The sequence below is a fragment of the Cibotium barometz genome, chromosome 17, assembly GCF_041138505.1.
Source record: "Cibotium barometz isolate CiBa-2024 chromosome 17, ASM4113850v1, whole genome shotgun sequence".
Taxonomy (NCBI): domain Eukaryota; kingdom Viridiplantae; phylum Streptophyta; class Polypodiopsida; order Cyatheales; family Cibotiaceae; genus Cibotium; species Cibotium barometz.
In genome coordinates, this window is record NC_141062.1 from 5,935,194 (window position 1) to 5,948,323 (window position 13,130).

The 13,130-nt window shown below is 44.8% G+C and overlaps 1 protein-coding gene across 3 annotated transcripts in view; it reads right to left on the reverse strand.

The window, feature by feature from the left end:
• The window catches only part of LOC147629616 (protein HEADING DATE 3B-like), a 34,072-nt gene extending 22,057 nt beyond the window's left edge, over positions 1–12,015 (reverse strand). The window contains exons 1-3 of one of the 3 annotated variants that reach the window (XM_086811105.1): positions 11,352–12,015; positions 10,762–11,074; positions 9,245–10,452 (exon numbers count right to left, since the gene is read on the reverse strand). In XM_086811105.1, the coding sequence (XP_086667231.1) occupies positions 9,245–10,452; positions 10,762–10,992 (1,439 nt within the window). In that variant the 5' untranslated portion in view covers positions 10,993–11,074; positions 11,352–12,015. The remainder of the gene's footprint in view (positions 1–9,244; positions 10,453–10,761; positions 11,075–11,351) is intronic. The other 2 variants (XM_086811107.1, XM_086811106.1) reach the window with 2 other exon arrangements.
• Positions 12,016–13,130: the final 1,115 nt, after the last annotated feature.

The following is a 13,130-nucleotide window of genomic DNA, read 5'->3' on the forward strand; positions in this document are numbered from 1 at the left end:
CGGCCAGCCACACGACTGATGAATGGGCAGTCGGCCAGCCACCAGAGTCTTCTGCCAACATCTGGCATCCCTCCACACCACTAAAAAATGGGGAAAAATAGGGAAAAAATACGGGGAGTGAGGAAAAATGATAAAACACCTCATAAGGGCGGGCACACCCACAACAAAGGCCCTGGTGTATAAAAGTAGACAGGAGATGACGTCTAACATGACCTACGTAACTCGTGCTTGACATGTCCTTGAACTCTATGAGTCTTCGATTGGAACCATGCTTCGACTTGAGGAGAATTTGCTCGAGCTCGATTACTTCTCTCTCGTCAAGTTGCTACTCATCCGGAACCTCATGCAAAGATGGTCCAACATAAGGCTGCGACCATGAGACGTGGAAGACATCATGCATAGTCCAACCGTCTTCAACTTCGTGGAGACATCACTGAGCTTCTGCACAACGGGAAATGGGCCACAGCTTTGGAAAGAGAGCTTGGGGCATCGCTTGCCCATTTGCTTCAACCATTGCTTCATGATGCGGAGAAACACCGAATCTCCCTCCTTGTTGGTGTGGACAACTATAACTTAGTCCCAAAGTTATCAAGTAAAGCTCTCCCGAAATGTGAAGCGAGGTGGCAAACCACAAATTGGGTATTGAAGTCGTATAAAGAGGCGAGCAATGTCTTCTACTGTGGTTGTCTGCTTGTTGCATGCAGAAGCCTTGACTGACTTGATCCAGATCTAAGTCTATTGTGATTAGGAACATTGATGATGCTTAACACAATGAATAGATAGAGAGAGAAGAGCTGTGTATTCGGTATATTACTATGAGACAAAAAGATGTCTTACCTGGCCTTTGGCCTTTCCAAAAGGATTGATTTCTAACCTCCTAAGTATTGCCTATGGATTGACTATGACTTGCCCCATGGTGGGGATCGAATGGTCTAATGACCATGACCCACTATGACTTGTTATTTATAGGCTCGTAGGAACAACCCTACAACAAGTATTGCCTATGGATTGACTATGACTTGCCCCATGGTGGGGATCGAATGGTCTAATGACCATGACCGACTATGACTTGTTATTTATAGGCTCGTAGGAACAGACGGTTCTCAGTCAGCAGAAACAAGCACAAAAAACATATAATAGCATTTAAATGCTGTTGACTTTGTTTATTTGATGCTCATGACCTGGTCGACTGATGGGTTTCCTTTGGGATTTCTTCTTTACTTGGCCAGAGCCTCTATTTATCCTAAAATTGTTGCCTAATCAAGGATAAGCTATGAGATTGTTATGTCCACTTGCACGTGACATTCCCTCCTGTTAAACTTGATGGTGGGTGCCCTCTCCTACCCGTGTTTCTCCACCAGTCTCACCCCTGTCCCAGTGAGTGTGCCCTCCTATTTCCAGCCCACTCATTACCGCATACAGATAGCCACACCGACTTCTCACCTCCGAGAAATCGACGTGTGGGTTATCCGTGTTCGTACTTCTGCACAGGATCTGGATCATTATTGTTTTATACTCAGGCGTCATCCTTATCTGGGCGCTACCTCCCCGAGTGTAGCATCATTCTTCATGAATATTGCACTTATTCTAAGGACATTCATCCATCTTCATTCACGGTGCGCCCCTCTACACCGGAGTATACACCCTTGACACCAGTAGCTGCCCCTACCCCTGTACCTTCTTCTCCAGTAGCAGACTCTCGTGCGAGCCCAGTCCCAGAGGATCGCCCTTACTATATTGGATGGTCGCACAAAACAGGGGCACCATAGTCAAAGAAAACACCCAACAAACACATACACTTCCACTGTGTGCATGACGAGGTAATCGAAGGCTGGCACAAAGTGCGCTGTGAGAGTGTAAACCCGTGGACTACACCACCAAACACGTCAATCACGCCTTCTCTTGCAAATCAACACACACAGGATACCAACACACAACCATAGCCAGATACATCACCAGTATCATTCATCTTTGAATTCTCAGTCAACACTTCCATACAAGCTTCAATCAACACATAGAAGCTTTTGCTTCACACCGGCTCACATGCATGACATCTTCAAATCAACACACAAGATGTATACTCACAAGGCTGTCCCCCATTCATCTTAGCAACATAGATGCATAGATCACAATACTACATCACATGAGTAAAAGGAATCATGGAGTGTGCGACGGGGTATGAGGAAGACCCCAAATACCACAAGCTGCAGCAAGACCCACAAGAATAGCTTCACGTTTTGAGCTCATGCCCAAAGTCATAGTGCCTTTTCAAAGAAAACCTGAGCTTGATAGGAGATGCTCCCATAGCATCACCACCTCAGCCCTCCAGCTATGAGCTCTGCAGTTGGGGCAGTAATACGAGCAAACGAGATGCCAGATGCACTACCAGCTCTGCGGCAACCTCAACCATGGTACACACACATAAAAACTCTCTCTGGCATCACTCCGTCAACCTTCAGCAGCTCCAGCGACAAGGCCTTACAAGAAACACCTAGAAAACTCTCACGAAAAAACCAGCTGAGGTCTCCGTTGTGCTTGGCGAAGCTGCTGTCAGAATAGCGGGCGGTCAGGACCTGGAAGTTGACTTCTCCTGCCACGATGGCGTCTCCGAAGGCTGGAGGATGGCCACGGCAGCATCCCGACTGGTGGCCTTAATGCATTACGCCCACGATGCCAAGAGAGTCTTCGCAATCCCTCGTGCTTCACCTTTATGTGCGGCGCCCACGACTTTCCAAAACGAATGCAAGAGCTGCCACTGGTTCTCGATCAGCTATATCATAATTTACCAAATATGGCCACTGTCCATGCACTGCCAACCTCCTTCACATGTTTACTAAATATGGCCAACACCTACACACTATAGGCGCCCAAGAACTACATCCAAAATCAGCCCACGATCGACCAGCCATCATCACATTTGGGGTTCCCATGTATTTTCACGTGGAGGCATTACCAAAAGCTCATAAAAAAGCATAAAACCACCCTGTTGTTCCAACATACATACATCAAAGCCCAAAGGCTGCCAACATCAAAGACCTTCCGCAAGCCTTCCACACATTGGAGACCAACCTTCCTCAAGGCCATACGCACAGCTACAATGAAAAAAACTTCAACCCTCAAGCACCTGCTCCCAGAAAAAAACCATGCATGTACTAGCCTACTACAAAACCATCCACTCTGTACACCTGACAAGGCATTCAGGGCAAAGCTTTTTTACATGCCATGCATCCCATATGTACACAAGCCCAAAACACCTTTACAAAATTTTGTCTAACATACTTTGCCCAACCCCTAGCCTGCTGAATCATTTATGATCAGCAGCAAAAAGCATACGACCACGTTTCCCTCTGTCAATCCTTTGAGCATCATACAAGGTAACTAAAACATCTCTATTCCATGTGTTCGAAGAAACATTATCATCTTCCCAAGACGTAATTTGCCTTCCCACATCCCACAACATAACATAAGAACTTTTGGAAACAAAGCTCTTGATATACATAGCATCCTGCCTCATCTCAATTCCATAATCACTGATGTGGTCAACGCTATTATTAGAAACCAGTGAAGCAACTCCTGCCGAGGGTAATAACTGATAAAAGCTTCATCAAGAAAGACCTGCTGTGCTATAGCACTTTCTTGTCCATCAACATAAGAAACATCACCATCAAAGCTATCCACTACAGGCAAAACAAACTCCCCTTTAAAAGGCACAATTGCCAAAGCATCCACCTCAGTTTTTGTATGCTTATCTTTATCAAGGCCAATAAGAAATTCATCTATCACAGCATCCATAGTCTGATCCATAGCATCAACATCATTCATAGACTTCTTGTGTCACTCCTCCTTCATAGCATCAATTCTGTTCGTGGCTTTCTTAACATTAATGCATATCTAATCATCCAACTCCAACTCGGGTTCATCATCCTGTAGACTTTCTATATCCCACTCATCCCACAAAGGTTCATCATCCAAAAACTCAAAAGCATACTCTTTCACATCACATGCATACATCTGCTTATGATTCACTTGTACCTTAACCATAGCATCCAAAGGAAGTACATCAGGATCTTGAGGGAAATCTGCCTCAAAAAACATATACTCTTCAAGAGCATCCTCTGTCATAAAATCAGTCGTCGCTACTTCCTCGCATTCCTATATGGCCTCTTCTTGTTGGGCAACCTCATCACTAAGCACTTCCTCATCAATAACCAGGGCAGCCATCTTTGCATCCTCCTCATTGGATAAAGTGTCCTCTGTTCCCTCACTAGTAGTGGTGCTACTAGTCGTATCATCAACACTCGAATCAGCTTCATTTTCCCCTTCATCATCAACAGGCTTCTGATTATCCATATTAAACTGCTTTTTATCCCCTCGTCTGTCATACAGAGTAATGACCCCTTTTCTCCAATCTTGAACAGCCTTCACCGCTCTCAGCCATGGTCTTCCCAAAATGATGGGGAATGCACCCATTCCTACCGGCATAACATGACAGTCCACAAGCACCTTTACATCAAAAGCCTACAGTTCTAACCCCTTGATCACACCTAAGCATTTGACCTTCTGGTGATTGGCCAACCGAATACGAAAACCAGACGCTTCAGTAATGTGAAGACCAACCCTCTCCACAGTTGCTAGTGTGATTACACAAATTTGTGCACCACCATCTATATATGCTTCTCCCAAATTCTTCCCTTTGTGCCATACATCCACCGCAGTACATATATCAGACAACTCCTCAACAGACAAAATAGTCACTATCCCTCTGGCAGGTTCCTTCTCTCTCGGGTTCACAAGTCTTTTCCACTGACGTTTCAATTTGGAAGCTAACTCTATCAATTGCCCAGAAGTAATATTAGCTTTCCTTCCAGCCATGTCCTCCTGCAAATTGTAGCTATTCTGCACAACCCCTAGTGGAAAATCAGTCACTTGAAACTTCCTACGAGACTTTCGCTTCCGCTTGACCTTTACATCCCCTCCTTCCTTCACTTTACCTTTCTTCTTGCTAGGCCCTGCAGCATCCCTGCCTTCCCTTTCCTGTGGCGTCCATTTTCCCAAAGGCATTACATCAGCTTCCGTCTCCTTTGTCTTCTCAAGGGTGACCACATTCACCACCTTAGTTTTACCCTTCTCCTCATTTGTCAACCCATTGGTCCCTGCTTCACCTTTAATTTCAATTCCATAATCATTTGCCCTATTGGGAATCTGAGAGGGTAAGGGATACATATCACCCCCCATTCGCGGCGGCTTGTCACAGTCAGGACTTATATGTCCCAATTCACCACAATTCCAACATGTAGGAATAAACCGTCTACCCCTGCCAAAACCACGGCCACTTCCATAGCTTGTCTGACCTTCAACCCCTTCCTGATTATAACCTCTGCCTCCGCCACGTCCACCACCTATGTTCCCTATCATTTTCAGACTCAGATTCTTCATACAATCCACTATTTGCCTCATGTCCTATTGAAGCCCTTCATCAGAAGCTGTAACAGCTGTGGGTGTTACCTCTGTCCCCTGTGGTGTGGCATTATTCATTTGAACTTCTGTCGGTTGCACTCTTTCCAGCACGGTTCTCATCGGTACCGCTTCTACCCTTCTAATTTCAGGCCTCACTACCATTGGAACCATCCCCAGCTGGTTCATCCGTTGCAACTTCCAATCCTTTGATTTGGCTATCTCCTTGCCAAAAAAATTTAAATCCTGGGATACAAACAACTAAAAATGATGACGCTGGCCTACAATTAATTTTTTTTTACCTACTAACATGATGTAGCTTGGCTAAATACTCATCTAAGGTGTGTTCACACCTAACTAGGTGTTCAGTGAAGGATGAGCCTAGGGTTTGTTGCAATTGCACTCCAGGCTAAGGGGGTGAAACTCCATGGTGGAGAGAGAGAGCGGGAGAGGCGAACTTTGGAGAGAGAGAAGATGTAACAATGCTCAAAGAGGGACAAATTACACGACTCAATGATTGAGTTTGATTAAGATGATCACCAAGTACAATGCCTTTTTGTAGGTCTGAAACCTTATCTTTTGACTCAACACAAACACACATAGACTAGATAAGGCACACTTATCTTATCTCTCTATAAGAGTGTTCACACACATTAACACACTTAAGTCTTTTAGGAGCCTTTCATACATGCTCACAAACAGGTACACAAATAGGTCTTCACACACATGATGGTTACACACGAGGCTCCGAAATACCCAACATTCACACCCACACAAACACACATAGATGGCTACACACACTGTCACGTGTACGCTCGTGTCATGGCTAATCCTCTACATGAACAGTCTTAATTCGTGACTAATCTAGCAGTTAGGACAGCATGTAGGTCACCGTCAGTAGCATCATCTTTATCTTCATGAGAATCACTATCATCAATAGCATATCATTATCATTAAGCAGAACATCATCGTCATCATGGAGGCTAGAGCTCCTGTCAGTTGGTTGTAGATAGTCTGTTGGTTGTAGACAATCTGTTGGCAGCCAACAGAGGAGCTCTAGCCTCCATGATGATAGTGATGTGCTGCTTGATGATAATGATATTCTATTGATGATGGTGATTCTCATGAAGATGATACTATTGATGGTGACCTACATGCTCTCTTAACTGTTGGATCAGTCAGGGATTAAGACTGATCATGCAGAGGATTAGCCATGGCACAGGCGTGCACGTGACACATACTGATAGGTATATGTGGTGGACATACAGGACACAAGAGACTTCGAAATACCCAACAAACCTCCCTTCAGAGTGAGGGTGGAGTTATGAGGAATAGCCTTTATACTTATGGTGATTTGGGTTCACTGGCTAGTGGCACCACGTGATGCAAAAGATCACAATGGCCATACTTGGCGTGATACGACAAATCACAACCAAGCCTGCAAATGGAGCTTGAGCTTCTCCGTGGGGCTGTTGAGCTCTTTTATGCAAACGCCATTGAAGACTCATTGGGACGCAGGATTGCGGATCTTGCGGTATCGGCAGAGTACGAAGGATCTGGGACTCTTTTACACAGGAGGGGATGGAGTCAGGCTCCAAGGTTGGAGTGACTCAGATTGGGGAGGAGATCCAGACACGAGGAGATCTACTTCAGGATACAGTTTCACCCTCGGCTCACGAGCAGTTTCTTGGAGTAGCAAGAGGCAGCCAACTATTGCCCTTTCTTCGACAGAGGCAGAGTACCGGGCTGCTTGTGGTGCTGCTTGTGAGGTTGTGTGGCTGCGGAGGTTGCTAGGCGAGATTGGGTTTCCACAGAAGGAGCCCACAATCATCCAGTGTGATAACCAGAGTTGTATAGCTATTGCTCGGAACCCGGTCTTCCATGCCCGGACCAAGCATATAGAGATACAATATCACTTTGTACGTGAGAAGATCTTGGCTGGTGACATCTTGCTACTTTATTGTTCGACGGAGGACAATGCGGCGGACCTCTTCACGAAGTCTCTACCTCAGGCTACGCTCAGGTGGCACTCCAATTCCCTTGAGTTGGTTTCACAGCCACGAGCTGAGAGGGGGTGTTAGAAGTCATCTCCTGTCTACTTTTTTATACACTAGGGCCTTTGTTGTGGGTGTGCCCGCCCTTATGAGGTGTTTTATCATTTTTCCTCACTCCCCGTATTTTTTCCCCATTTTTCAGTGGTGTGGAGGGATGCCAGATGTTGGTAGAAGACTCTGGTGGCTGGCCGACTGCCCATTCAGCAGTCGTGTGGCTGGCCGACTGCCCAAACAGCATTCGTGGAGTATTTTACTGCTGGCCGACTTGCTGTATGCAGTCGTGGACTTCTGTACTGCTGGCCGACTGCTGATGCAGTCGTGGAGTGCTTTTACAGCAGGCCGACTGCATGCATGGGACATATAAATAGGCCCCATGGCCCCACCACTCTCTCATTCAGTCATTTGCCGGATCTTGTGTATAGAGAAGAGTTTACACACCTATCTCTCTGTGTTTCTTGTGCTTTCTATTTTCTGCATTCTACTTGCTCTTGTCTACCCAAGTTTGGTTATCATTTCCGCTGCATATTCTAACAGGTCACACCTGAAGCCTTAGGTGTCGGTATGTGTTACTTAACCCACTTGGAGGAAAGAGCATTTAGGTCATTTTAGGATAGATGCATGTAGCAAGCATGAAGGAGCAAAGGGCTTTAGGCTTGGTTTTAGGGCCAACCCTAGGTAGCCTCCCTCAATGTGCTAAAGTCCAAGGCAGCCAGAAGTCATCTTCAGCATTTAGCCACCATCAGTCCTGCATCCCCTTGGCAGATTTGGGTGAGCATATCGGCTGCCAAAGTGACTTCTAAGTTGTCAACAGACCATACGATGGTTCAGCCGTCGTCTAGTCTACCTCGTCCTTGCATTTGCCATTCCACAGTCAACCATCAAGTAAGTTTCTTGGTAAAGTCTATATTGTAAAGAAGTTCTCCAAAGTAATAAAGGCAAATACTCCTAGTTGACCCAATCTGGTGTCGACTCTCCATCTTCTCTCTCTACAACTCTACCTCCTTGTTCAAGAATTAAAGTGGATTGCTTAAACTCACTCAAACATAAAGTTATAAAGAAGGCCTTGATGTGTGTTATACAGTCATACTGGCTGCATGTTACACGTACACACCTCCCACCAATGTGACATGGACATTACCATTTAGCCACTTTAGAGGGTGTGTTCATGGTGGAGTCTTGGTCTTTCCAGCCATTTCATTGTATTCGGTCTAGGCACCCAATGAGCAACTAGTGTGGACATTTATCATTTTGGACATTCGCATTATTATATTTAGGGTTTGCAGCCAACCAGCCCTAAAAGCTGGCCAACTAGCCCATAACAAACTATAAATTCATGTAGAGTTTAGGCATGTGCTCGGAGACAATGGGCAAGCCAACAAACTTAAGGGCTCCCCCTGACATACCCTAAGTACAGACATCATCCGCTTCATCGCCAAGAAAGTGCCCCATTCTAGGGTTTTGCTTTTCCATTAACTGTAATTTACATTCGTATCAATGTATAGTAGATTAGGTCAAATCTCTGAGAGTTTGTAAAGCATCTTTAAGTTAATTTGTGATTAATTGCAATGATTTCATCTTAAACCTTATGTTGTTAGTTAGCATGTTACAAAAAAAACTAGAGTCACAGCTTAAAAGAGATGGGGAGATTTTGAAAGCAAATTGAATTGCTTCAGGGTACACAAGTGTGGTTGAAATATAGCACAAAGTAAGGTTTAGGGTATTGTTGAAAGTCTTACCGAACTAATGCTTTGCGAGCTATCCAAAACTGCTGCTGTCCAACTGCTCGTATAACATCCTTCGGCCTAATTGCAGGCATAGAGACTGAAACTAGCACGGATAATACTGAATCATCAGAGCCACCTCCCTTTCCAGTTCCATGTTGAGATGGTTCCAAAACTTCACAGTTGCCGTTCTGATTATTTTTAGACTCCCCGGAGCTTTCACCCCTACTTTTAACCAGATTATCAGCTGAAAACCCGCCTGCATTGACATCTTCTTTTTCCCCATCTGTAGGAGAACAACTTTTCAGTATATTGTGTAAATAAGTTCCTGGATTTTCTTCACTTGTGAAAGTACTCTGTGAATCATTGACAGGCAGATTTCCAGAGGGGGAAGAGCTTTGCTCTTCTCCTGTCAAGATCGTGCATTCTACAGAAGCTCTGTACTCACTGGATGTTTCAATTTCTGCAGTGCCACTAGCATGCGATGGCAAGGCTTTACACACAACCCTAGACTCAGGCTGGCATCCTGCAACGGTGTATACTGATTGCTGACAGGATTGCCCTGGCAACATACCAGCCACCTCATTTTGTTCATCAAGGGATTCACCAGCACTTTGCTGTGCAGCTCTCTTTGGCTGGCCTTCATGAGTCACATAAGTGCTCCCATTGACTTCTGCACTTTTCTCAACCCTTGGAGGTCCACAACTTTGGCTCTCAGACACTGGACATTCCAAGCCCACCTCCACAGTACTCAAAGCTTCTTGCAAGCTATCCGTGATGTGTATGATGCTTGGCCTTTCCATGTCAACAACTGACTTGGCCAAATCAAATTTTCCACGAAGCTTCTGAGGGCCCCCTGGCATCATATAGAACACTTTTAGAGATTCTTTATTATGAACCCTGTGGGAAGACAGTGTTGGAACGTGGAGATCAGTAGCCTCCTTTGCTTTCTGTTCTGGTATGCTTCTCAAACTCCTGCCTCCACCACCATTTGTCGCTGCTCTTGAAACTCCAGATGCAGCTGATTTCTCCACTGTTTGTAACCTGGGAACTCTCTGTGACTCCTCATCAGTCACCACAGCACTACCATTGCTGATGCCACCACTGCTTATGCCATAAGATGGCTGAGCATACATGTGAATTCCATGGTTGGTGTTAGCATATGGCACCGAAGAAGGCATGTAGTAGGAAAGGTATGGATACCGGTACTCATTTGACCCATACTGTAGCAAACAGCCAACAAGCCACAACAAAGTCAATTACAATTTTGCTCTGAGAATATCCATTGAAGATGTAAGAAAGGTAAGACCCTTCCCACATACTGGTGGGTATGGGCTTGGACGGGCAATGTTGCCCATCAGATCAATGAGGTCCGATGCCCAACGGTTTTGTTTGTGTAGAGACTCTAAGATAAAACACAACGCCCAATGCTATTTATTGTCCATTACAGAATCATAAGCTGCTCGCCAAAAGGCATACTTTGTTTGCAGATTTTGAGATTTGTAAACATAAATTCTAGGACTCGAGCTAACCTGCTGTTGTTGGTGCAGAGTTGCGGCAGATGTTCGACCTGGTTGCACAAATCCATGAGAGGGAACAGTGAATTGTTCATATAGGGCCATTTTGTTTCGAGGCGGTGCCCTTGGTCCTGCTTTCTCGGTTTCATTGACATGTAGCCTGGGAAAAAGAGGTCCCGGTTCACCAGCTGTTGAAGCCCCCTTCATTTGACTGTGCTTTGCACCATCTTCTTTAAAGCCTTTCATGCCTTGAAAGCTCTAAGCATCGGACTTTTAGTTCGCTATGTAATCCTGAATAGACACGAATTCTGGATGATATTATGCTGCCCTGTCATGGCATGTTGTTCAAAAACTCTCTCTCTCTCTCTCCCTCTCTCTCTCTCTCTCTCTCTCTCTCTCTCTCTCTCTCTCGCCTGCAACAAGCCCACATATGAGACCCGTCACACACAACTACATACACACCTTCCTCGTTTTTCTTGTCTGTAACGAGCACACACACGAGCAAACAGAAACAACCCTTCTTCTTCTTTTTCTAGCCTTTACAAGCAACACAGGTCAGGTACAGAAAAGGCAAGAAAAAATACAAGATCTAGAAAGGTAACTACCTTTGACAGATCAAGCTCCTTGCTACACAAACGGAGGTTCTTTGTGAGCTTAACCGAAACTCTACAATCCTCCCCTTCTGATGTTCTTGCTCAGGAAATCTCCCCTTTCTAAGCTTCTTTGCCAAAAACCCTAGAACTCTGTCCTTTTCCAGCTCCTCTGTCACACAATGAAATCTCCACTGACCTTCTGTCGGATAGCCTCCCTTCTGTGTCCGAGAATCCCCTGTCAAGTTTCCTGGAAATCGCTGAGCTTCTGTTAGAGCTTCTCTGTCAGGTACCCAAGAGATTTCCGCTAAATGAACCTCTCCGTCCGTAATCTCACAGAAATTCCTGCTGGTCCTCTGTTCACCGCCGTTTCATCGCTCTTTCTTTCGCAATTCTCGTTTTCCATAAGGAAAGAATGAAGGCGAGATCCTATAAAAGCAGAAAACAAAGCTTAAACCTGTGCAGAGTCCCTCATGCGATCATCAGCGCGTCATCGTCTTGAAGGCAGAATTATAATATACATGAGCTTCCATCGCATGTTTTCACTCTTTTTTCTTTTCTCAAGCCCAGGGATGTTTATCCTCCTCCCCATTGGCCTGTGGTTGTGTACAATAGATTAGACTTTGTCCCTAGCATACCAATCACCTCCTTGCTTGTGATCTTTGATCTACATAAATATAAATATTAGTGGCCAAGCCTACCCAAAGGTACCTTTTGCTAAGCAAAATCCCATTTTATCTTTTTCTCCATTCTTTTTTTTTTATGCAAAAGAAAAAATTTCTATTAGTATCATAGAGAAGATGCAGCACCCACCACAGGTTACAACTTAGATCTTGCTAAAGATCTAATCAGCATATTGGCTACAGAGACTCTAATTCTTCCACCCTTTGACCTAGGAAGCTTGCAAGCTTGAACCAACATATCTCCCACTCTCTCTAAACTGAAAGTTATATCCTTTCCATGCCTTTTATGAACTAGAGCATTCCTGGACTCCCATACCTCATTCAAAACAAAGGCCCTCAGAGTGTTCCATACTTTGTAACAAGCTGGATTCATCCTACCTTTAAAGCCAAGTAAAGCTTGCTTCCAATACAACTTATTTATTATCACTCCACAATTTGATAGAATCTTCTCAACCTTCTTCCATATGGGGTGAACTGCCTTGCACTCCCAAAGAGCATGCCTTATAGTTTCCTTTTGGCTCTAACACCAAGGACACAAAGGATTACCATCTCCCCATTTTGAAGTTCTCTCTCTCACAGGCAGTTTGTAATGCATGATCCTCCAAAGTAGCATGTCCAATCTACCTGAACCTAAAGATTTCCATACTTTCTTTGACAACCTCTTGCAATATCCAAAAGATAGCCTGCAATCCATGTTAGCCCACTTGTCTATCATCATCTGAATCCACTTAGAGTTGTGCCTTTTGAGTCTCAATTTGTTGCCTAGTCTTCTCCCATTGACTTCCCACTCTTTCAATGACTGCTCACTTGAGATAAAGGGTGCTGATGGCCATGTGGGCTTGATCCTAGAAATTACTTGAGATAAAAATTCTCTTTCCTTCTTCCTACTGCAACTTTGCTAGATTTCCCAAGGGACCATCCATTGCTAAGCCTCACTCTTCCACATGTCCTTAAAAAGCCTTAAACCCTTATCATGGCACTGCTTAGCCAACCTCCAATTGTCCAGTCCTATAGGCTTCCCATCAATATAGGCAGCTTTACTGAGCCAAATGCACTGTTCTAGAGAGGAGTCTACTCTTGGATTGCCCTTCCAATTGGCATGTTCTAACAT